At 46.6% G+C, this 26688-nt stretch overlaps 1 protein-coding gene across 1 annotated transcript in view; it reads right to left on the bottom strand.

The window, feature by feature from the left end:
- SBK1 (SH3 domain binding kinase 1) overlaps positions 1-26278 on the bottom strand; it is a 75753-nt gene extending 49475 nt beyond the window's left edge. Inside the window, exon 1 of the mRNA XM_081169913.1 lies at positions 26051-26278. Within this exon, the coding sequence (XP_081026039.1) occupies positions 26051-26112 (62 nt within the window). The 5' untranslated portion in view covers positions 26113-26278. The remainder of the gene's footprint in view (positions 1-26050) is intronic.
- Between the last annotated feature and the right edge of the window lie 410 nt (positions 26279-26688).

Below are 26688 nucleotides of genomic sequence, written 5' to 3'. Positions count from 1 at the left end.
AAGCCTTTAAAAAGGCTCTTCATGGGTCGGGGGGCGCTTAAGGTGCCCACCGAGTCACCAAGTCCGCAGGCTTCAGTGCCTGCGGTTTCTGAGGGTCTCCGCGTCGCCGTCGCGGCAAGACCCATCTCCAGCAGAGCCGATTCCCTCCGGAGCTCGGAGGGAATCCGCCATTAGCTGATCGCGCTAACCCAGAAGTCCTCTGTAATGATGTCATTAGCACCAGTGTAGTGCAGTGGTTGAGTGTCAGACGAGGACCTGGGAGACCAGGGTTCAAATTCCACACTCAGTCACAAAGCTCATTTGGGTGACCATGGGCCAGTCTCTCAGCCTAATCTACCTACATGCCTACCTACTTCAGAGGGTTGTTGTGAAGATAAAAATGGGTAGGGGAGGAAAGAACCAAACACACCATCTTGAGCTCCTTGTAATAAAGAAATGAAAAAAAAAATGTCTAGTTTGACCCTTAGAATTCTTTATTTTATGTAACAAAATTTATCTACCACTTGATTATAAGGCAACATCTAAGTGGTTTACAGTGGTACCTCGGGTTAAGAACTTTATTTGTACCGGAGGTCCGTTCTTAACCTGAAACTGTTCTTAACCTGAAACACCACTTTAGCTAATGGGACCTCCTGCTGCCGTCGCGCCGCTGGAACACGATTTCTGTTCTCATCCTGAAGCAAAATTCTTAACCCGAGGTACTACTTCTGGGTTAGCAGAGTCTGTAACCCAAAGCATTTGTAACCCGAGGTACCACTGTACTAAAAAATATAAACTAAAACATTAAAGCCCTAAACGGCCTCGGCCCAGTATACCTGAAGAAGCGTCTCCGCCCCCATCGTTCTGCCCAGACACTGAGGTCCAGTGCCGAGGGCCTTCTGGCAGTTCCCTCACTGTGAGAAGTGAAGCTACAGGGAACCAGGCAGAGGGCTTTCTTGGTAGTGGCGCCCACCCTGCAGAACACCCTCCCATCAGATTTCCAGGAAATAAACAACTATCTGACTTTTAGAAGACGTCTGAAGGCAGTCCTCTTTAGGGAAGTTCTTAGCATTTAATGTTTTATTGTGTTTTTAATGTTCTGTTGGAAGCCATCCAGAGTGGCTGGGGAAACCCAGCCAGATGGGCAGGGTATAAATAAATTATTATTATTATTATTATTATTATTATTATTATTATTATTAACATTATTGATAGAAACCAATTAAAAATGGTATTTAAAAACATTCAAAAGGTGATTAGAACCAACAGCAGCTAAAAAGAATTTAAAACTCATGTCCACATCCTACGTAGCTGGATAGGCTTGCCTGAACCAAAATGTTTTAAGCCGCAAAAAGAATACAGTGAAGACAGCTGCCTGATGTCAGCGGAGGTGTCATACTAACGTATTGCTTCTTTCTTTGTTCATGCGTTCATATAATTTTAATAAACTCATTTCAGCAATATTGAACATGGTACCCTGTCATATTACCCACCCAGAAACATGTACCTTGCCTAAAGGTAAGCAGCATTTATCATGCCCTGACTAATTTGAGCCACCCTCCCACCCTAGCTCAGTGTTGTCTGCACTGACTGCCAGTGTCTCTCTGGGGGTTTCCCCAAGCCTGCCTGGAAATACCAAGGATTCAACATGGGGCCTTCTGCATGCAAGGCACGTGCTCTACTACCAACCTGACCTTTGCTTAGGACTGGAAAAATTGGAAACTGAAATTGACAGATTCGCTCATCTCTAATCACAGGGAAGTCTCATGGAAACCATGGATGCCACTGATTTCAAGGAGACTTTGTAGCTAGATCAAATTCAGTCTCTGGCATTGAATTTGAATTTGTTCCCAGAATTCTCCTCGGCAAATATTGATGTTGAATTTTCTCCAGGTAGTCTCTGAATACAACTTTTGCCAAAAGTCTGGAATCTCCATTTCGCATCCAGGGATATCTGATCTCACTCTTTCTAAAACTTGACATTTCATTTCAGTGTTTTCCATCGGCAGCATTTAATCCCTGGCTCATTTTGTTTTTGCCAGCTGATACCTTATGATATTTATGATGCTTTCCCAAATCAAAGAACGGAGAGATTCTGGGAAGAGTGAATCGGCTTGGGATTCTGAAGCTAAAATTCCACAAAGTACAGATTCAACTCTTGAATTCAGAATATGAAGGGCAAAGTCATTTGGCAAATTGCAAATGCTTGTGAATACCCACTCCAGCTCTTAGGCCTCCTCCAGATGTCCTTTTCATTGTGCACTCGTGATGATTTGCATTCGTGTTGGTATCAGCGTGATCACATGTGCTTTCAGTTTCGTTTGTGTCTGCAAAGGTTTTGCAGTAGTAATACTGCTTTATTCCTAGTCAGTGCAGATCCTGTAATTTCCTGCTGAAATCCCAGAACATTTTATACCACAGAGATTCTGGTATCTTTTTGCCCTGCTTTTGCTGAGCTATAGCACGCCATCCTCAGGACAGCACTAACGTGGTAGGCGAGGAGGAACCATCTCAAAACAAGCTCAAGCAGAAGACGTCCACTACTAATGCTTTATTATTCTGTCAAGGGCCCTTAGACAAGCAATCCTTGGGCAGTTCAGATCTTGCTGCCTCACTACCAGGAAGGGGGGGCAGGGAGAGAGGGACAGAAGGAGTCAGTTAACAGCCATTCCCATTCAAAGAGTATTGTGGCTGGCTTGGTCATGAGGTTTGCACATGTTATGGGAATGCAAGATAGGGAATGCTCAGGACTTACTCAAAGAACAGGACTGGTGCAGAGAGCCAGATGGAGGAGAAGAAGCAAACTGCCTTATACCCAGCCAATCTATGTGTCCATCACTCTTATTGCCTGCTCTGTCTGTCACATACCCTCCAACATTTCTCTGATGAAAATAAGGACAGTCTATTCCATAACGATGACAACAACAATTTGATTATTTATACCCTGCCCATCTGACTGAGCTGCCCTAGCCACTCTGGGCGGCTTCTAACATATGTAAAAACATAATAAAACATTAAACATTTTTTAAAAAAACTTCCCTATACAGGGCTGTCTTCTGAAGGTTGTATAGTTACTTATCTCCTTGGCTCAGGGGGGTCACATAACTCCATACCCTCCAACATTTCTCCAATAAAAATAGGGACGTCCTAAGGAAAAGTGAGAGCTGGACCATAAAGAAGGCTGATCGCCAAAGAATTGATGCTTTGGAATTATGGTGCTGGAGGAGACTCTTGAGAGTCCCGTGGACTGCAAGAAGATCAAACCTCTCCATTCTTAAGGAAATCAGCCCTGAGTGCTCACTAGAAGGACAGATCGTGAAGCTGAGGCTTCAATACTTTGGCCACCTCATGAGAAGACTCCCTGGAAAAGACCCTGATGTTGGGAAAGATGGAGGGCACAAGGAGAAGGGGACGACAGAGGACGAGATGGTTGGACAGTGTTCTCGAAGCTACAAACATGAGTCTGACCAAACTGTGGGAGGCAGTGGAAGACAGGAGTGCCTGGCATGCTCTGGTCCATGGGGTCACGAAGAGTTGGACACGACTAAACGACTAAACAACAAGGAAAAGTGGGACATTCCGGGATCAAATCAGAAATGGGCATGGCTTCTGAAAATCTGAGATTGTCCCTGGAAAACAGGGACACTTGGAGGGTCTGCTGTCAGAGGCTTTTCCTGGTTTTTATTTTTTTAAACTGGAGACTCTGGGAATTGAACCAGAACCTTTAGTTTGCAAAGCAGCTGCTCTGCCACTGAGCTACGTCCCTTCCCAGAGCACTTCAAAGCACAAGGTGCAAGATAAGCCTTGTTATTATATAATCATTCTCTTCTCCAAGCTGCCTATGATTCAAACCATTCCAACTCCCTGTCTCCCCTTCCCTTCCCATCTCTCTATTTAAAGCTCTCCTCTTGTCTCTTTTTAGGTCAGGTAGGATGAGTAACGGTAAGGAAGGCTGCTGGAGGTAAAGGTGGTTTCATGATTCAAGCACATGCACCTGGCACGCTCGTTTCATCGAAGGATATGCCTGGTACCCAAGTCAGAACAGCTGCTCCTTGGGCTCACAATGGTCTTTCACAGGAACAGAAGAGGCTGTCTTTCAGAGTCAAGCCATCTAGCTCAGACGTGGGGAACCTTTGGCCTGCCAGATGTGGCTGAACTACCACTCCCATCAGCCCGGCAAATAGCCAGGGATAATGGGAGCTGTAGCTCAGCAATACCTGGAGGACCAAAGATTCCCTACACCTGGCCAACAGCAATGTTGTCTGCACTGGGCAGCTGCTTTCCACACTTTCAGGCAGGAGTATCTCCCAACATGACCTGGAGATATCAGGGATTGAACCTGGGACTATTTGCCTGCCAGAAAAGAGGTTCTGTGGTCTGTCAAAAAATAACCTTCCACTCCTCGTAGTTATGAATTAAGGGCAGAAGCAAATGGAGACATAGGAAGCTGTCTTATACAGAGTCAGACCATTGGTCCATCTAGCTCAGTGTCATCTACACTGACCAGCAGCAGCTCTCAGGGGTTTTTGAGTTTCCTCAGCTCTTTCGCCTCCCAGAGCTACAATTTACAGAGTGGTTTAATAGTCAACCTCTCATTCCCAGGGAACTCTGGGGATTGTAACTCGGTGAAGGGAATAGAGGGGTCTTCTGACAACTCTCAGTACTCTTAACAAACTACAGCTCCCAGGATTCTTTGGGGGAAGCCATGACCGTTAAAAGTGGCAAAGGAGTGAGGATGAATTGTAAGTTCACATATTTTGCAGTTTCCAAAACTATACAAGACCCAAAAGACTGCCATCCTTTGAAATCCGCACACCTTCAAATTTGGCAATGCACATCTCCAGCGATGTAATGTGTACCAAAATGAATATGCTAGGGTAAATTGCATGTGCAAACACATATATTCCTGAAAAGGATGTACAAAGATGTGATACTGACGTTCAGGACGGTATTACATTACAGTGTAGAGGCTAGCATGGTGCATAGCTGTCAACGTTTCCCTTTTTTAAAGGGAAATTCCCTTATTCCAAATAGGATTCCTCGCAAGAAAAGGGAAAAGTTGACAGCTATGGATGGTGTAGTGGTTCGTGTCAGACCAGGACCGGGGAGAGTAGGGTTCAAATTCCCACTCAGCCATGAAGCTCACTGGGTGGCGTTGGATCAGTCACTGCCACTCAGGCTACCCTACCTCACAGGATTGTTGTGGGGATTAAATGGGGAGGGGGAGAACCACGTGTGCAACTTTGAGTTCCTTGGAGGAAAAGGTGGGATATATATGCAATGGGTGGGTGGGTGGGCAGGCATTTGGAAACTAGCGAATTGTAGAAAATCATAAAACTGTAGAGATGGAAGAGCCCACGAGAGGGTCATCTAGTCCAGGTATAGGCAAACCTGGCCCTCCAGATGTTTTGGGACTACAATTCCCATCACCCCTGACCACTGCCCCTGTTAGCTAGGGATGATGGGAGTTGTAGTCCCAAAACATCTGGAGGGCTGAGTTTGCCTATGCTTGATCTAGTCCAACCCCCTGCAATGCAGGAGCCTTTTTGCCCAATCTGGGGCTCAAACCCACAACATTAATTGCTCTGCCTGCTTTTGCCTCTGGCCCCCAGGAGGTTGCCCAGAAGGGAATGTGGTTAGGCTGAAAAAGATTCCCCGTTCCTATTAAATATGAATTGAAGCAAATTTGGGTCCTGGTTGGCTCGCCAAAGTAGCAGGGTGGAACGAGTGGAATTCCCTCTTCCCCACAGCAGCTTCCCAAAGCCAATTTGCTTCTTCTCCAGTGGGCTCCTTTTACACTCGTTCTTTTTCTTTTCTTTACAACATTGGGAGGTCTGATCATGAATCTCCCACAGCCTGTGAAGCTTGGGTCTCTGTGTAGATTCTGAAGGGGTGAATGCCAATAAGAGCCTTCTGTCACCGAAAACAGTCTCCTTCAACCATCGCTCTGCTAGGAAACTTAGATCTCTCTCTCTCTCTCTCTCTCTCTCTCTCTCTCTCTCTCTCTCTCTCTCTCTCTCTCTCTCCCTCCCTCCCTCCCTCCCTCCCTCCCTCCCTCCTTTCCTAAATCAGCCTCACAATAATGCATCTGACAGCATGTACCTTCCACGTGCAACAACACGTCTCACTGCTTGTTTCATGGCTTCGAATTATTTTTAGCACTAATAATAGCCACATTCAGAAATTTATGTTACTCAGAACTGCTAAGGGGGTTCACAGCTTTGGAACATGGAAAATATTTATAGAGCATGTTTTCCTGGCACATGGAAGGTGGGTTTGGTGTGTGTGTTTTAAGAAAAGGGAAAAACTTGTGGAATCGAGTAACTCGGTCCAGAGAGCACATGTGATACACTTTAAGTGTTCATAACAGAGGTGCAGAACCGTTTTTCAGCCTGAAGACTGCATTCCCTTCTGGGCAACCTTCTCAGGGCCACATGCCAGTTTGGGGTGGGGCCCAAGGCAAAAGTGGGAAGAGCAAGGCATGTAAACATTGCCTTAGTGCCCCAGCCCTGGTCTAAAATGCCATGTTTAACAGCAGAATCCTAGACATGCCTACCCAGAAGCCCAGTGGAAATGGAGCTTCTACACCATACACTTAAATCTTCCTTCGGTCACATCCACACCATACATTTAAAGCATGCTCCTGCCACTTTAACAATCAGGGCTTCCTCCAAAGCATTGTGGGGCCTGCCACACATTAAGGGTGCTGACCTCACAGACCTACGCTTCCCAGAAATCATATCAAGCCACAGTTCCCAGGAATTCCCCTTGGCTGTTAAAGTGGTATAAGAGTTCTTGAAATGTATGGTATGGCCGCTGTCTTGTGCTGGGTGGTGTTAAGATTCCAGAATCCTTAAACCAAGGAAGAATGTGCCAACAAGCTCTTCCTCACTGGGGAGCTGTCCATGGTCCCAAACTTATTTTAAAAAATATATCAGGGACCCATTTTCTTTTGCTGACATAGAAGATCAAACCTATCCATTCTGAAGGAAATCAGCCCTGAGTGCTCACTGGAGGGACAGATCCTGAAGCTGAGGCTCCAATACTTTGGCCACCTCATGAGAAGAGAAGAAAAGACCCTGATGTTGGGAAAGATGTGGGGCACAAGGAGAAGGGGACGACAGAGGACGAGATGGTTGGATAGTGTTCTCCAAGCTACAAACATGAGTCTGACCAAACTGCGGGAGGCAGTGGAAGACAGGAGTGCCTGGTGTGCTCTGGTCCATGGGGTCACGAAGAGTCGGACATGACTTAACGACTAAACAACAACAACAAAAGGAAACGTGGAGATTATCTTTCTCTTTCTCTCTAATGGGAAGCCTTCCAATATTGTTGGACTCACTCTTGGTTGGCTCATCATTCTACAGAAAGACACACACAGAGGTTTGGTTTTGTGTTGGTGATTCCTGGTGTGGACTACCGGCGACTCCTTGTTACTGCTTACAACAATGCAAGCCTGGGACATGCATAATTCACTCATACAACCCATTACCTGATATTATAATCAGCACCAGCATCCATGATTTGGACAGCTTATGATGAGAAATGCACACCCCTTCCCTCCCCACCACCACCTCAGAAAATCAGAGCCACCAGTCATTCTTATACCCTGCCAGGTTTACTTTCAGCGTATGTAAGAATATATCGCTCTTAATGGGCACCTTTCTCTAAAATTGTTGCCACTTATTTGTATGGCCTTAACACTGGCCTGGGACGCAGTTGGCGCTGTGGGTTAAACCACAGAGCCCAGCACTTGCCGATCAGAAGGCCGGCGGTTCGAATCCCTGCGACAGGGTGAGCTCCCGTTGCTCAGTCCCTGCTCCTGCCAACCTAGCAGTTCGAAAGCACGTCAAAGTGCAAGTAGATAAATAGGTACCGCTCCAGCGGGAAGGTAAACGGCGGGAAGGTAAACGGCGTTTCCGTGCATGGATCTGGTTCGCCAGAAGCGGCTTAGTCATGCTGGCCACATGACCCGGAAGCTGTACGCCGGCTCCCTTGGCCAGTAAAGCGAGATGAGCACCGCAACCCCAGAGTCGGCCACAACTGGACCCAATGGTCAGGGGTCCCTTTACCTTTAACACTGGCCTAGATCTCATGGAGGAATGCCTGACTTATACTGCTTCAAACAACAGAAAGGGTCTCAGATAGCTGAACACTCGAATTCAAAGAATTCTTGTCCCTAGAAAGCTAGCATGCCAGGGAGATTTGTATGCACGCTTTGCATTCGTATGTATACTTTTATATGCATTACAAGGCTGGGGACTCGCTTGGTGTCTTCATTGTGTATTTTTTGGTGCCAGGCAAAAACATTCCTCTCCTCCTGGGCCATATCTAAGTCAGCAATCTATGGCCTTTAAAACTGTGTCTTGGGGTGCGTGTGTTATTAGTTAGTTTGTTATTATGGTTTTTTGTGTGTTTTTATACGGTAAATCGCCCCGTGGTCCTTGGACGAAGGGTAGTATATAAATTTTATAAATACAAAATAAAATAAAAATAAAATGCCTTATATCCCTGCCTGATCACTGAGATCTTGGGGAGAGTCTCTCTTAGTGTTCCCCCATAGTTCAGATGCATGAGTCACATCCCCCAGAAGCTGTGTATTCGCTGTTACTCTGGGAGTCCCTCCCAGCTGAGATGAGACAGGACCCCTCCCTGCTAAACTTGAGGTTTATGGCAAAGACCTTTCCATTTCAGCAGGCATTTTTAGGAAGTTTTCTGTTTCTGTGATTAATTTTAATTGCTCTTATCCATTGTATGCTTTCTCATTTTTATGCAAACCTGCTTAGAAACTTCGGTAATTGAGCAGTATATAAATAGCTTAAATAAAACAGTCTCACATCTCCCAAGGAATCTTCTTTGGGAGAAACACCTTCACAAAGGATGGTCCGTGTTGCAGAATCTGAGGCTGAAGTGCCCTCTAGTGACTATTTTGCCTCATTGTAGGAAAGCAATAAATAATAAAGGAAAGCTTGAAGCCTTCTGTCCAAACATCACAGAGGACATGGGCCACATCCACTGCAACATTTAAAGTGCTTGTGTACTGCCATAGCTTCTCCCAAATCCTGGGAACTGCAGTGCTGAGGGTTGTTAGGAGACCCTTTTTCGGTTCACAGAGCTACAATTTCAAAAGATCCTTGAGAAGAAAAAGGATTGATGGTTAAACCACTCTGGGAAATGCACACTATAATCTCAGGCCAAATCTGCATCACAGCTGAAAATACGCATTTTCCAAATCCATTTGATCTGCTGAAGCACTCTGTGGTTCCACACCTCTCCAATTTTTTTCACCGTTTCCACATATTGTTGTACAAGAACCGCATGCTCTACCTGTTTGTATTTCAGATCCGAAGTCATGCTGTTGCTCATTTTTTAAAAAACACAACCCACCCAATGACCCTTCATAAGCAGCCCAAAAGCATGGGCTGTGCTTGCTTCCCTTGCTTCCCTTAGCCCGTTCCCATGTATCTCAGGGTCATTATCAGATTGCTACTACACTCCAACTTAATTTATTATTTCTTTTATTTATTTATTAGATTTCTATACCGCCCTTCATTGTAAGATCTCAGGGCGGTTTGCAGAATAAAATATAAACTTCATTTCCTCATCTAGCTAACAATCAGCATCACAAGCAAACATTAAAGTAATTGCCCTTAGAACAACCAGTAATGTTACAAACGAATAAAGGAAAATGCAGTCTGTGTTTCTCGGTCTCAGGCACTGTTACTCAGAAGTAAGCTCCACTATGTGCAAAGGGACATCTCTGCCTTGCCTGTGGCAGGCAGATGCTTGGGCAAAGGCCTGAATCCCTCAGGAGCTGCTGCCAGCCAGTGTAGACAATACTGAGCTAGATGGACCACTCAGAATAGTGAAGGGTTGTAAGTGGGTGGCAGGGCATCTGCACTGCATGCAGCGGTTCCCAAGTTTAATCTCCTGGTAGGGCTAAGAGCGGACACGGGTGGCGTTGTGGGATAAACCACAGAGCCTAGGACTTGACGATCAGAAGGTCGGCGGTTCAAATCCCTGCGACGGGGTGAGCTCCCGTTGCTCGGTCCCAGCTCCTGCCAACCTAGCAGTTTGAAAGCACATCAAAGTGCAAGTAGATAAATAGGTACCGCTCCAGCGAGAAGGTAAACGGCGTTTCTGTGCGCTGCTCTGGTTCGCCAGAAGTGGCTTAGTCATGCTGGCCACATGACCCGGAAGCTGTACGCCGGCCCCCTTGGCCAATAAAGTGAGATGAGCGTCGCAACCCCAGAGTCGGCCACGACTGGACCTAATGGTCAGGAGTCCCTTTACCTTTTTAGGGCTAAGAGAGGCTTCACTTGAAACCCTGGGGTGCTGCTGCCAGGCAGCGTGGACAATACTGAGCTAGATGGGCCCATGGTCTGACTCTGCAGGTTCCTAGGGTTCCTACATAAGGTAACTAAGTCAACCTCTGGAGTCTCTAGTTGAAAAGACCCTAGGGATGCCAAGTGGGCATGGAAGTTGCATTACACCAGGAAAGAGTCTTTGTCCATCCGGCTCAATAATGCCTATGCCAATTGGCAGCAGTTCTCTGGCAGAGGTCCTTGCTTCCATCACCTACGTGTGTGTGATTTCAGCCACGGCTTGATAAGGAGGCAAACAGAGACAAGCAGATTTGGGGATAGCTTTGAGAGTAGCAGCCTGGCCAAAGTCCCATCAGTGTGTCCCAAAATGGAAACGGTTCAATGTGCCAATGTGTGGTGTGTCTCTCCACCCCCCTCCAACCTGACTTCTGCAGGAAGGGAGGTATTAGCACTCCCTAACTATTTCTGGACTCTGAAGTGATACTTGCCTTCCCCGGCTTCCTCCCGCACCCTGCTTGCTAATGTGTTTCAGAGCTAATAAGCAAAGCGGGAGCCAAGGAAACAGCTGCCGCCGCTGCCGTGTGCCTTGCAAGGGTGGCAGGAGAAGAGCACATTCCCCGCTGGGGTCAGATCGCAGCCAGCACCCCCCCCCCATTTGCCCAGCCCACTGTGTCCGCTCTGGCTAGTCCTTCTAGACCAGCTGGCATTTTCTAAGTGGGATGGCCAGCTGAACATCGGAAGCCGCCTTATACTGAGTCAGATGATTGGTCTGCTAGTTCAGTATTGGCTGCACTAGTGGCAGTGGCTGTCAAGGCTTTCAGGCAGGGAGCAGGGAATATCATAAGAACGTAAGAAAAGCTTGCTGGATCAGGCCAATGGCCCATCTGTTCCAGCATCCTGTTCTCACAGTAGCAAACCAGATTCCTGTGGGAAACTCTCAGTGGCACAGCATGGGGGGGGCACAAGGGGTGGTTGCCCTGGGCAGAAGATGGTTAGGGACGCAAAATTTCAACACCCGGTGCTGCCTCAATACAGCCGCATGCTTCTGTTGCTGGGCTCCATTGAAAACGGCTCGCCATGTGAACCAGGAAGCAGCTTCTCCAGACAATGAAACAGCTCTTCTTTTCTTATGTCTGTGATTGTGATCTTCTAGGTGATGCGGACGCCATTGGGCAGTAGAATGTACATGTGTACAGTGGTACCTCGGGTTACAGACGCTTCAGGTTACAGATTCCGCTAACCCAGAAATAGTACCTCAGGTTAAGAACTTTGCTTCAGGATCAGAACAGAAATCGCACAGCGGCCGCATGGCAGAAGTGGGAGGCCCCATTAGCTAAAGTGGTACCTCAGGTTAAGAACAGTTTCAGGTTAAGAACAGACCCCCAGGACGAATTAAGTTCTTAACCTGAGGTACCACTGTACTCTGTCCGTTTCCCTCTCTCTCATGACCCTCCCCATGGCCTCGGGCACTGGCAACCCACGCTACGCCACAGGAAACTCTCAAAGAGGGGTTGAGCACAAGAGCCCACTTGTGGTTTTCAGCAACTGGTTTTAAGAAGTATTACTGTCTCTGACCGTGGAGGCAGAGCATAGCCATCATGGCTAGTAGCCGCTGATAGCCTTATCCTCCATGAATTAGTCCAGTCCTCTTTTAGAAACTATCCAAATAGGTGGCCATCAATGTCCCTCTGGTTGCAAAGCTCCACAGTTTAACTCTGCATGACAAAGTCATTTGTTTTGTCCGTAATGAATCTTTCAACATTCAGTTTCACTGGGTGGCCACAAGTTCTAGTTTGTAAGAAAAAAAATTCTCTTTCGGCTTTCTCTACACTGTGAATAATCTCATAAATGTCTTGTCATATCCACTCTTATTTAGTTTTTCTCTAAAGTAGAAAGCCACAAATGCTGCAACTTTTCCTCATAGTGGAGGCTCTTTGTGGTTGATGGACAGGGAAGGGTTAAAATGAGAGAGTTGGTTCTGTTCCACAAATGAGGCCAGGTAATTAATTTGGAGTTTGCTAGGGAGGGGCATGACAGCTGCTTATTCATCTTGAGAGTTTGGGGTGGGTGGGTGGGTTGGTTGGTTGGTTGGATGGAAGGAAGACATGAAAAGCAGGCACAACTGGACAGGATACAGTTGCGACATCCGTCCCATCCCTCAGATTTCCACTTGGAATACTTAATAGAAGGAATTTTGTCTGGTGGGTTGGCATGCTAGGAGGAGTTCTGAAAGGTCATTTGGCTATCAAGTCTGAGTTTTCTTTCTTTTTCTTTTTTAAAAATGATATTTATTAGGAGTTTAAAAAATTACAGAAAATAGAAAAAAGGAAAACAATAAAAAAATTTAACAGAACATACCTTACAATACATAAAAAGAAAAACATAGAAAAACAATACAACAAAACAGCAAAAAGAAACAAAAACACTAAAACACACATCCAATGTTCCATATCTTAACCTTTCATTTACTTGTTTCATCGGCCTCCTCACACCTCCCTTTATTGTATTCTAGTTCAATTACCTATTTCAGCAAATTCTTTCCATCTTTCTCAAGTCTGAGATTTCCGGCTGTGTTTGTTTTGTCCTGCGAGTATAGGGTTTCTCCACCACCGCTCCTTGTAAGAGCGAACTCCATGGGTGAGTGCCAATGGAAGTGAAGGGGCATGAAAAAACAAGAGAGAGGTCTCAGCAGGCTCAGGGGAACCTAGAAGTTTGCAGAAGAACCAAAAACCCACTTCTTTTAAGAAGCCTAAGAGGGAATGGTACTCCCCTCCAAAAAAACCCCCAAAGCAGTTGGATGACAACTGAGCATGCTCAGTAGCAATGGATTATTGAGTGTGAATTGGAAAAGAAAAATAGAAAACCAGGGGGTCAGGTGGGGGAGGGAGATGGGCAGTTTCAGTTTCTTTCAATTTCTCCAAACTTAAATTCAGTTCTCCACATTTCCACATCAGTTTACAGAAAACCATCTAAATTCATGGAAATAGTGCGAATTTTTCCTCATAAATGCAATTTTGTATGCTATTTGGCCTGGCGTGCATGTTTTTGCAAAACAGTTTCTCCCAAAATAATGCATTTTTTGAACGTTCTTTTCACCAATTTGCACTATTTTCATGAATTTTCACATCAGAAAACCATCAAAATTCATGGAAATAGCGCAAATTTTTCCTCATAAATGCATTTTTGTATGCTATTTGGCCTGGCGTGCATGTTCTGGCAAAACAATTTCTCCTAAAATAATGCATTTTTTGTACGTTCTTTTCACCAGTGCATGCATTTTTTAATGTATGCCTTAGTTTGCTACATGCATTTCTTGGTACACATTTTTTCACTACCTAGCATTTCCACAGCATGTGCAAACCTCATGGTAAAACCAACCACAATATTCTCCAAGCCACAGCAAACACATCTGGGCTCCTTAAGAAAGGGTTAGCCCTGCTCCTCCATTATGAATGGGGGGGGGATAGATTCAGTTCACATTTAAAGGAGAACAGACCTAATTTGCACTTTCCAAACTGATAAGCAAACCAAAAGTCATCTACCCTTTGACATCCTCACTTCTCCAAAGTTTGCAATGCAGTTCTCTAGCCAAAGTAACTGTGTACAGAAATGCATAGACTGGGGTAAAGTGCCCATAAAATGCAGATATTTGTGAAAATAAAGCACAAGTTATTTGCAAAAAAAATGCACATATGAGGCAAAATTGTACATATGAATGTGTACACAGTGGTACCTTGGTTCTCAAACACCTTGGTACTCGAACAACTTGGAATCCAAACACTGCAAATCCAGAAGTAAGTGTTCCAGTTTGCAAACTTTTTTCAGAAGCCGAACGTGCTCCGTTTTGAGAGTTACACTTCCGATTTGAGTGCAACACTTCCGTTTTATGTGTTACGCTGAGGTCTGTCTGTTTTGCTATTTATTTTGCGTTTTTGCTTTTGCGGCTTTTTTGTTTTTGTTTTTGTGACTGTGTGGAACCCATTTCAGCTACTGATTGATTGATTGATTGATTGTGTGACTGCAGTACATTGTTGATTGCTTTCATTTTATGGATCAATGGTCTCGTTAGATAGTAAAATTCATGTTAAATTGCTGTTTTAGGGGTTGTTTTTTAAAAGTCTGGAGCACATTAATCCATTTTGCATTACTTTCTATGGGAAAGCGTGCCTTGATTTTAGAACGCTTTGGTTTTGGAACGGACTTCCGGAACGGATTAAGTCTGAGAACCAAGGTACCACTGTATATCTGGAGAAAGGCACATTAAAATGTTGATGAGTGGCCTGTTTCTAATGAAAAAAAGTTTGCAAACTGATGTGGAAATGTGAAGAGCTGAGTTTAAGATTGAGAAAATGAGAAAGTAGAATGGGCAGCATTTCACCCTTGCACATTGCACCCATGTCCTTTTGATACATTCAGCGGAGGCCTGGGGTTGTGTAAGCTCCACTCACAGAAGACCCACTGAAATCAGCACGCCTAAGTTAAAGGTAAAGGGACCCCTGACCATTAGGTCCAGTCGTGACCGACTCTGGGGTTGTGGCGTTCATCTTGCTTTATTGGCCGAGGGAGCTGGCGTTTGTCTGCAGACAGCTTCCGGGTATGTGGCCAGAATGATTAAGCTGCTTCTGGCGAACCAGAGCAGCGCACAGAGACGCCATTTACCTTCCCGCCGGAGCGGTACCTATTTATCTACTTGCACTTTGACGTGCTTTCGAACTGCTAGTTTGGCAGAAGCTGGGACTGAACAACAGGAGCTCACCCCGTCACGGGGATTCGAACTGCCAACCATCTGATCAGCAAGTCCTAGGCTCTGTGGTTTAACCCACAGTGGCACCCATGCCCATTAACCTGGAGGAGTTTACTCTGAGCATTGGAAACAGTCCCTGGCTCCTAAAAATGAACCTGCCCCCCATTGTTGAGTCTGGCTCTTGCCCAGATCATTCCCCTTGACCTCCACCACCCCCTTGACATCCATCTGCAGCCTTTATGTCAGTGAATAATGTATGGCTAAGAGATGCTTTAATTACCCTGTGGAGCCGCAGGATGGGACAGAGGAATAAGAAGGGAGACCGCAGAGCCAGGGTGCTCTGGGACGGCTATCTATAGCCCATGCAGTTCACCTTCATTATATGTGTTGGGAGTGCAGCAAGGAAGGCAATAAATAACACAAATGGATAACTGCCCCTTTGCCTACTGCAGGTTGGACTCTGGCCCACAGGGAGGAAGGAGAGGAGCCAACAAAGCCAAGCTCTGCCAGTGCTTGTCCCCTGGTGAGAAGGACAAACTGCAAAGCTGCATCCTTTGCGGAAGGGCCCCGACTCAGAGGGAGAGATCTGCATTGCACCCAGAAAGTCCCTGGTTCGATCCCCGGTAGGGAAGGGAGGAAAATCCAATGCAGTTCACATTTAAAGACAAACTGTGCACTTTTTGCACTTTCCTGAAGAATGCACAAACGGAAGCAAAATTCAGACGTCTCTGGATTTTGCAAGGGAGCCAAGCCATGTGTGTACAGTAATGCATATAATAGGGTAAAGCGTGCGTGGAAAGTGTATATATTGGTAGCAATGACCTACAAAATGCCTGCTATTAGGAGGAAATGCTTTACAGAACTGTCTATATTAGGCCAAGTTGCATACAGATGTGTGTCTATTTAAGGGAAATTTGCACAAAGCTGCTGATGAATTTTCAGGCGTACTTTTTATTTACTTATTGCAAACTGATCTGGAAATGTAGATAACTGAAGACTGGGAAAATGGGTAACTGGGAGAAACTGGAACTGCCATATTCACCCATCCCTAACCCCTGGAATCTTCTGGTACAGTTGGGAAACATACTCTCTTGGAAACCTAGAGAGCTGCTGCCAGCCAGTGTGGTCAATACTGAGCTAGATGGATCAATGGTCTGGCTTAGCATGAGACAGCTTCCTATATTCCTTTGACCAGTGGTGGGGAAATCTCCAGCGCTTGTCCCCCGGGGGAAGAGAAGAACCAGTCTTCTCAACCCTGCATCGCATCAGTAATAGATTTTAAATTTATATATCAATATGCTAAGATGCAAACTAGCCTGACAGAGGAAGCTATGACCTCCAAAGGTTCAGAGCTGTCGGCTATTACAGTGGTACCTTGGGTTAAGTACTTAATTCATTCTATAGGTCCGTTCTTAACCTGAAACTGTTCTTAACCTGAAGCACCACTTTAGGTAATGGGGCCTCCCGCTGCTGCCGCGCCGCCGATGAGTCATTTTTGTTCTCATCCTGAAGCAAAGTTCTTAACCTGAGGTACTATTTCTGGGTTAGCAGAGTCTGTAACTTGAAGTGTATGTAACCTGAAGCATATGTAACCCAAGGTACCCCTGTATTATTATTACTACTACTATTATTTCATTAAAGGTATATACAATTTCACTGTAAAAACAACAACCCTAAAAGTGGTTTACAAAAAGAATAAAACAATGAAATGATCAATAAAATAGAGTTTGAAACAGTCATCTAACACATTTTTAAAATAATTAAATCAACAATAAACTAAAGCCCAGATTTAACACATGCCAGCTTTCTACATGTCTGGATAGGCTTGCCTTTTTTAAAAAACGTTTTCAGCGGAAAAGAGTGCAGGGAAGGAACCTGCCTGATGTCAATCAGCAGGGAGTTCCAAAGGGTGCAGCCGTATTGGAAGATCAGTTTCTTACAAATGCAGAATGAGTGTTATGTGGTATCTGTAACAGGGCCACTTCCACAGACTGAAGAGGTCAAGGAGGTAATGCCTAGTGGTAGCTATGCCTTCTATGTTTCTTTACCTCCCTTAAATCTCTACCACTGTCTCTCTCTTTTCAACTAGAAAGCTAACTGCAAAGATTAAGCAAGGATTTTTAATACAACAAGGGGATAGATAGCTCAGAGACACCTGCTGGCAGATTTTCAAACCGCTGGTTTACTTCTCCTTAGAAGGTTCATTTGAATCAAGCACCTCTTCTCATCCACACCCCCGCCTCAATCAGGCTCATTTAAAAAGCAAGACATCTCCATGATCTCAGGGCATAACTCAGGGTGAACAGCAGACACGAGAAAGCAGAAAGCTAGCAGCTAGGGGGGCAGGCAGCAGGGCACCAAGATAATTTTAGACACTGGATTTAATAGCCGTACAGCTAGGGAGGGAAGGATCTGTCGTATTCAGTGTGTCTCGGCTTCTCATTTCCCCAATCTGCAATTCAGTTTATCACGATTCCATATCAGTATGAAATGTGTTGGGGGGGGGTTTAAGTCCACATGAAAATTTATCAGCATTTTAGCACGATTTCTCCTAGTATACTATTCCCCAATACATTTTGTGTGCTGTTTTAAGCAATGCAATATTTTTAATACACACTTCCCCTAATTTTTGCATTTTTGTACACGTTACTTAGCTGGAGAACTGTACTGCAAATTCTGAAAAGCATGGATTTCAAAGGATGGCTGGGTTTCAGTTTCGGTACTGCCTCAGAAATGTGAAGCGAGTGGAATGTCTTCCCCAATCCTACTACAGCAGGCTCACAACCCAAAAGACACAGCACACAAGGAAAAGGGACAGGGTAGGAAGTGGGGGAAAACAAGACTAATAGTTAAATAGCTCTTATCATGATCTTACGAAGTATTGTCCTGGAATTTGTGGTATGGGTGAAATGCTTGACGAAGGACTGTAGTTCTGTGGTACAGAGCATAGGCTTCGCATGAGGGAAGTTCCAGCTCCAATTGCTGGCAGCTCCAGGTACTAAGGGTGGGGGGAAATCATATCTGCAACCCAGGAGTGCTGCTGCCTGTCAGTGTGAACCTAGCCCAGAGGTGGCCAACATGGTGCCCTCTAGGTTCTGGTAGACTACAACATCCCTGGGGCTGATGGGAGCTAGAGTCTAGCAACACCTGGAGGAGTAGCACATTGGTTACCCCGATCTGGCCTATTCCCTGAGGTGCTAGTTTTCTATGTGCAGGGAGTTTCCCTCCTTTAGATGGGTGACATGGATGAACATTCCATCACATAAGCTTTCACTTGCTGTCTGATGTGATGCTGCTTGACCACCTCGGAGCATCCCACAGATGCTGACAACTACACCATAATAACAACAGTCACTCTGCAAGTAAAGATATCTGCTTGTGATCAGGCGGTTCCTTGATTTCCCCTCCCCATAAAAGGATGGTGTTGGTGGGGAACCAACATCATTAGGCCTCGAGACATAATGATGTTTTGATCAATAACTGGCGTACGCCAAGAAAGGGACAATTAATAATTAATTTATATGGCACTTTCAATTTCAGAAGTACTTTGCAATCTTCAGCTCGCCCAATATACGAGACAGGTGGCTGGCTGCTATTTTGAGGCAAGTTGCTCAGGCTGTGGCTCATTCCAGGACAAATGCTCTTAGCTTTGGCCCTGAAATAATCTAGTAAATTGGGATTGCTTGTTAGGGCGATATCAGATGCTTGCTCATTCTGATTTTTTATACAGCACATAAACTGCCTTCTTGACCCATTATTGGTCTCATCCACTCAATCTGCCAGAGTCTGTCTTTGCATGCAGGGGAAGTCCCTAACTCACTAAGAGTTTAAGACCCATCGGCTACCCTCACCTGGTTTAGCTGGCCAGTTGAAGCCATTCCCGGGATGCGGCTACTGTTGCAAGCTGACAGCTTCTGGGAGCCACTGGTGAGAGCTGAGTGCAAGGTGAGAACCAAAGGTGGACAAACTGTGGGAGGTAATCCACTGGGAGCAGTCAAGTACAACATTCCTTGTAATGCTAGAGAAGACATGTGAGGGAATGTTTGGTCCAGCCAGATGAAACTTCCTGTTCCTCCTGGCTGTAGTATCCTTCCTTTGCATGTGACGAAAGGTGGGCATGACCTTACCTGTCCAGGTAACAAAAGGGCAAGTCATGCAGCGCACCCCTCTCTTTTTCACTTCCTTCTACGTTTGACCAGCTTTTAGCTAGGACTGCTCTGCTAGGTCTCAGCCCTCCCCCCCCCCATATGGGGTAGATCCACATGTACATATTTGTAACTAAGTCTGCCCTCACGGATCCAACTATGGACTGATGTAAGTAAACTTCTTTTACTGACTTTGAATAAGATTGTGGGGTCTTTATTCTTTTAAGAGGGACTCAAGGGAACTTACCAGGAACGTACAATTCAATCACAGACAGATTGAATTGTATAATAGTGAGAGGCTTACACGAGCCTGCAACCAGCTATCTGCTGTGCATGTAAAAAGGGGAATGTAAACTCTGCCAAGTAAAGGAACTTGCTAGCACAAGTTAGGAAGGATATTAATAAACAATATATATCCTCTCCTGCCACCCTGAACATTCCCACACAAACTGCCCCAGAAGGAGCACAATGTGTCCCCCAACCATAGCTGTCAACTCCCCCCCCCCTTTAAGGGAAATTCCCTTATTCCGAATAGGAGTCCTCGGAAGAAAAGGGAAAAGTGGACAGCTATGCCCCCAACAGAAGTCCTAACGCTCCCCTAACACCTCATACACATCAATTTGACTTTTTGCCTCAATATGCAGCAACACCCTGGGCTGATTTGGGGTTTTTTTCAGGAATTAAAGTTGCAGGATTCCAACCCAGAGGGAGCCATCTCCAAATATGGATGGTACTCAGGGTCTTTGTCTGAAGACGGATTGCACTATTATTGCAGGGGGGGCCACATAATGCAAGGGAGAGGGGAGTGAGCCTCAAATGTAGGAATCTCGATAAAGTGGGAGCAAGAGAAGCAGTTAATGGGCGATGAAAAGGGGTAGCCCTGCCACGGGGAATGGTGGAGAGCTTCCTTGCCACCCCACTTTCCTGCGGCAATCTCCGGCAGCCTGGGAAGAGCAGACCCGACCAGCGACAGCCTGCTCAGACATATGCTTCTGATCACACTTTTCCGTCATTGCCGGCTGGCGTGCTGGGTCAGGCGCAAGTCCCAGGTCCCAGCAGGGAAGGCCTGCAATGAGAGAGGCAGGCACGATGGCTGGTTCTCCGAACTGCGGAGGAAAGGTAGAGCCAACCTTCCAAATGCAGGGGCGCCCCCAGAATGAAGCACTTGCCCTAGGATCTGACTGGCATGGGAAGGTCAGGTCAGCAGGCAGTTTTCTGTTTCAAGGATGGTCCGGTCCAAGTCCAGCTTAAAAGATGAGGTTTTTAGAGAGGATGAGAGGCCTTGAAGTCGCCTGCCCACACCTGGGCAACAGACTGAGCAGGGTGCCCACAGCTTACCTAATCACAGCAGGGATAAAATTATAGCAATTCTTTCTACATGTGCAAGGCATATGCAAGTTTTATGGAAATCTATGTCTTCCTTTTGCCCATTGCTGGTGAGGCATTTCCTCTTTTGGGGGAAAGGGGCGGGTTCCGCAGCATTTTAATGAGAATTTCCCCTAATACAGTGGTACCTCGGGTTAAGTACTTAATCCGTTCCGGAGGTCCATTCTTAACCTGAAACTGTTCTTAACCTGAAGCACCACTTTAGCTAATGGGGCCTCCTGCTGCTGCCACGCCGCCACTGTGCAATTTCTGCTCTCATCCTGAAGCAAAGTTCTTAACCCGAGGTACTATTTCTGGGTTAGCGGAGTCTGTAACCTGAAGCATCTGTAACCCGAGGTACCACTGTATACACATCCATGTGTGCTATTTTGCCCAATATACATATTTCTGCAAAGCGATTTCCTTCAATGTGTCTCTGTGTTATTTTCCCTAGGATATGCATTTTTATTGCACGTCTTCACCTTGTATGCTAATTTTCCTATATATTCCTTGGCTCGCATGGCTGGCAAACTGCATTGCAAAATTTAGGGTAGGGCACATTTTGAAGGAAGCCCGTGTTTCAGTTTGCGTATTGTTTTGGAAAGTGGAAATGTCGAGTCACGATTGGATGCTTTGATTGGATGTGTATATTTAGATTTGTGATTTAACTGTAAAATGTGGAAATGAAAAATAAAATATTTAAAAATAAGTGTGAGCTGAGTCTGATTTCTCCCCTGCCCCTAGTCTGCAGGAAACATTCCCTTCTGGGCATCTTCCGGGAGGGGGCGTTTTATGCTAGAACTGCACAGGAATAGGAGGGAAAGTAGGCACAGCAATCAGTGTGTATTCTTTGTACAGAAGGCTAGTATCTAAATGTGCACACAAACAGCCCCCCATGCATCTTTTTCTGCAAGTAAAGTTCTGATTAAATTGTGGCCCTCAACCATGTTTTATTTCTAAAAGGAGTCCCGTTTTTTGCACCCAGTCGCTTCAAGCTGCACAATATTATTATCTGTAATAGATTTCTCTATCTTTCATCCAGGCAAGCAAGAAGCGTTATCAGAGTCCAGAGGCACATTCCAGCCAGGCAAAGTGACGCCAGTGAGGGGTGTAACTGCAGACAGTCCGGAGGCTCAATAGAAGGGTCCGGAGGGCTATATTTGGTCCTCAGCCAGAAGTTCCCATCCCTGTGTTACATTAGACCAGGGATAGGCAACCTAAGGCCTGGGGGCCGGATGTGGCCCAATCACCTTCTCAATCCGGCCCGCAGACGGTCCAGGAATCATCGTGTTTTTACATGAGTAGAATGTGTGCTTTTATTTAAAATGCATCTCTGAGTTATTAGTGGGGCATATTCTTTTTTTCCCTTCCAAAATATAGTCCGGCCCACCACATGGTCTGAGGGACGGTGGACCGGCCCACGGCTGAAAAAGGTTGCAGACCCCTGCATTAGACCAATTAAAAGACATACAGACAACCAATTCCTGGGATAGCTTAGTCAGTAGAGCATGAGACTCTTAATCTCAGGGTTGTAGGTTTGAGCCCCACATTAGGCAAAAGATGCCTGCGTTGCAGGGGTTGGACTAGATGACCCTCATAGTCCCTTCCAACTCTACAAAGCTATTGTTCTGAATTGTTTGCAGGGAGGCTAGAAAACGCTGCATCAAAGCAAATGTCACCCCACACTTTCGATTGCATTTCCCGTCTTTTGGGGAAGTGGGTTTGTTGCGCAAGAGCGCCAGACAAACTGTAAATTCCACAACCTGAGTTTGCAGGTGTGCGACGGACTCCCATCCTTAAAATAGTGGCCTCCTGGAACCACCCACAGGGCCACTCTCCTCCAGCGCTTTGCACATTGCGGATTCAGTTAGCCGGAGCCTCTGTTGTAGTACACAGAGCGGGACACACACACACATACACATTAATCGCTGGAATGGATCAGGGGAGCTTTGCCTAGTTGCTGGCCATGAACTGCTGCCCTGGGATTAGGAATTAGTTCAATACGTGCCAGGAACCAGGTTCTACAGTGAGAAAAGAGGTCTTTAGCCTATCAAAGGCGGTCCCGTCAGGTCAGAGGCCACGGTCTGGTTGTTTCAGTTCAAGATCCCTGGCAGGTCCTTCTCTCATTGCCTCTAGAATACTTTTGCATGGGAGTTGTGTGGAGGCTGCCAGATGACGGTTCCTTGCTAGCAGCCCCACCCCACCCAGTGGCTGCCAGCAGAACTCAGGCTAGGTTGTCAACTGACCAGAAACTGGTCTGCTCCTGTGCCTTTAATAGCAGCTTCATGGGCAGAAATCCGTAAAGGAAGCTTTCCCCCAGCCTGGAGCAGAGCGTTATCAACTACTAATGCCTATCAGCTGCTATTATTAAAGGAACAGGAAGACCAGAACCCAGAAGGTATGCAGGGAGAAGAAGTCTGGCTGGCCATTGGCAACCCAGAGATTTTACCCTTTTATCCCTGCTGCTGAATTGGTCCTTCTCAGTCTTGTGATTCCCCCTTCTTTGCAGTGCTTCCATTACTTTGGGGGGGGGAATAGAGGGCCCTTAATACATACCCGGGACGTGGGTGGCGCCGTGGGTTAAACCACAGAGCCTAGGACTTGCTGATCAGAAGGTCGGCGGCTCGAATCCCCGCGACGGGGTGAGCTCCCGTTGCTCGGTCCCTGCTCCTGCCAACCTAGCAGTTCGAAAGCACGTCAAAGTGCAAGTAGATAAATAGATACCACTCCTGTGGGAAAGTAAATGGCGTTTCCGTGCGCTGCTCTGGTTTGCCAGAAGTGGCTTAGTCATGCTGTATGCCGGCTCCCTCGGCCAATAAAGCGAGATGAGTGCCACAACCCCAGAGTTGTCCGTGACTGGACCTAACGGTCAAGGGTCCTTTACCTTTAATCCATACCCACCTCACAATGCTATCACCACCACCCTGCAATTTTAATAAAATAGTGTCTCTCCGATGTAGCCTTCCAAAAATGGTTGCTAGAGTCTGGCACAAAAAGGTAATTCCCAGGAAACTCAAGCACTCCTCCGTAGATTTGAAGGTAAAAGAGGCATCTTGGACTCCTGAAACAAGGACTGCTAGAAACAAACTAACTAACAGCTGGGAAGGGCTTGTGGGGAAGGGATGAGATCCTGGCTCTGTTGCAGAGCATCTGCACTGTGGGTGGTTCCAGAAGGCCACTATTTTAAGGGTGGGAGTGAGCCGGGAGGAGACCCTGGCTCTGCTGCAGATCACCTGCTTTGCACGCAGAAAGTCCTAACACCAAGGCATCTCCAGGCAGGGCTGGGAGAGACCTCTGCCTGGAGGCCTGGAGAGCCACTTCCTGTCAGTGTAGAGAGTGCAGAGTTGGATGTACCCAGGACCCCAATATGGGAGTGTTGCTCCAACTCAGTACAAGGCAGCTTTCTGCAGGAAGGAGCTGTAGCTCAGTGGGAAAGAACCTGCGTCGCATGCAGAAGGTCACGGGTTCCATCCCCTGTGGCATCTCCAGATGGACTGGGAGCTGAAACCCTGGAAAGCTGCTGCCAGTCAGTGTAGACAACACTGAGCCAGAGGGACCAATGGTCTGACTCAGCCTAAGCCCAGCTTCCTACGTTTCAGATTCCGCCATGTTTTTAAAGCAAGGGTGTTTTACAAATTGACACCTCTCTGAAATGAATTTCAAGGCTGGTTTGCACAACTATTTTTAGACGGAGAGGCGTCTGCGACACAGATATTGTTTGCCTGTTTTTCTCCTGTTGGGGGCACAGGTAGGGGTTGCCACCATTTCTTTCCTCTTCAAGGGGCCTTGCTCCTGTGTTTCTCCAGTACGGCTGACATGCAGAAATGTCGCAAGAGATGCTCCCAGGGGCCCCAACCACCCTGTGTTTTCCTCCATGTCGGGAAAAGCCTCTCCTTATTCAACACACAGGAGCAGAGAGCAAGTAAAGAGCAAAAGTAATGACGGCACTCCTACTCTTGTGTCAATACAAACTGAGCATTGTTTAACCACCTCCATTAAAGGTGAGTTGCGCCATGATGAATGGGCATCTGGATGAGCAGTGAGTTTCCTGGGGTAGAAAAATGCCACAAAGTCCACAAAGATTATTTTTTTCATGCTTTACAGCTCAGCTGAGTTCAAGAGCCACACGGGCTTGTATGATTCCATGCTTTTCCTACTCAGAGTAGACCTCTTGGAATCAATTGGCAAGCCTAACCTGAGTTTTTTCCCATTTCCGTGGGTCTACTCTGAATTGGATCCAACCTGATATTACCTTTGGCATTGAGTGAGCCTACTTGGAGACAAAATGGGGAGGAAGAGAACCAGGGATGTCACCATCTTGAACTCCTTGGGGTGGAATATAACTGCAGTATGTAAGGAAATAACCAGTGCTATTTTACTAGAAAAAGAGGTGCCAGAACTCAACCACGAATGCCTCCTTTGTTCTTTTATAATGGCAGTGGTGCCCACCTGAGAGGAACTGAGTTCTGGTGAGTTGCAGCTGAAGCAAAGCCCTGGAAATAACCTTTGAGGGTTTGCAACCTTGGGAGAGATGTATAAGCACAGCATGCAAAGTGGAGAGTCCACACAGTGCCTCTGTGGGAAGGGCTGTGGTGCAGGTGGTCTTGCATGCAGAAGGTTCTGGGTTCAATCCCCAGTATCGGCAGTTTAAGGGCCAGGCAGGCAGTGCTGGGAAAGAACTCTACCCAAGACCCTGGAGGGCCACCACTGGCCAAAAGCAGGCAGATCTGAGCATCATGGACCCATAGGGCTGTATCCAATGTTAGTCCTACTCACAGCAGCCCCGGTGAAATTAATGGGCATGGCCTTGCCTGGATCTATTGATTTCCATGGGTGTGCCTCTTGAGTAAAAGTTGGCTGGAGGTGTAACAACTTCCTCTGTATAATCTTCCTAGTGTGGACTAGGAGCTGAGAGATTCCTGCATTGCAGGGGGTTGGACTAGATGACCCCTGGGTCTCTTCCAACTCTATAATTCTATGATTCTAGGATCCCCACCTGGCCATGAAGTTCACTGCGTGGCCCTGGGCCAGTCACTGCCTCTCAGCCTAGCCTACCTCACAGTGTTGCTGCCGGGATTAACTGAGGAAGGGGAGAACCATGTACTCCACCTTGAACCTATTGGAGAAAAAGGTGTGATATAAATGCAATAGATACCTAACTAATGAAATGCTATGCATGCTGACGTTTTTGCTCACACCAGAAACAAGTCTGGTTTCAGCATCAGAACTCAGTCCTAAGAAAGCAGAGTAGCAACTGTGTGCCCAGGCATGTACAAAGGACCTCTTCTTGACTGGTGGGATCATCAGAACTATCCTGCAAACATCAGGGTCCCATGTCGGAACGCATGCTTTCTAATTAGGGTTGAGCCCCTGGGACCTATATAAATAAGCAGCCTTGACTACTATGGGACACAGGACATCCCTAGACCGCTTCGCCTCCCGTGCACGTCCCAACACCTGCCCATCATGCAGGGAAGTCTCCTCTGACCCACCTGTTCACTTGCAAGGGCTGCAGCTCCTCCTTCTGAAAGCAGGCAAAGCAGAAGGAATCCATCTCCCCGAGGATGCAAGGAAGGGGGCGAGCCAACTCCAGTCCAGCGCTAGCATCTCTCTTTGCATGGGGCGGGGCTGCCCTCTGCTGTCCCGGCCCAGTCGCTGAGAGGAAGCATCTCAGCCCTTGGTCTCTCTCATGACCTGCCTCTCCTTCCAGCTTGCAAAGCTGTCACAGCTCCCCTTGCAGAGGCCCTGCCAGGCTGGGAACTGGACCAGGAGCCTCCAGGGCCAAAGTGGTGGGCGGTGGTGTTTTGCGGCCTAATCAATCTCAGGCCTTAACAGGCTCTCTGACAGGCAGTGAGACCAAAGCAGGCTTTCACACCTTCTTTCTCAAAGGGTTGACCATCTCCTGCCATGCTTGGTTTGCCCCGTCTCACCATGGGGAGTCCTTTCAGCCCACCTTGTAGCTTCTATAGAACCCAAGTCTGCTCAACAGGAGTGTAGGCCTCAGTAGATTCCTCTCCACTCAGGACCCTCTTTGTCAAACTTTGCCGGCACCTCTCTCTTTGGCTGTGGACCACCAGACCTCAGAGCAGGTCCACTCTGGCATGGGCGTAGAAGGCAGAGAAGTTCTCAG

Source organism: Podarcis bocagei, assembly GCF_964188305.1.
Source record: "Podarcis bocagei genome assembly, chromosome: 14".
Lineage (NCBI taxonomy): Eukaryota > Metazoa > Chordata > Lepidosauria > Squamata > Lacertidae > Podarcis > Podarcis bocagei.
The sequence above is the reverse complement of the archived record's forward strand: the minus strand, read 5'-3'. Positions and strand labels throughout refer to the sequence as shown.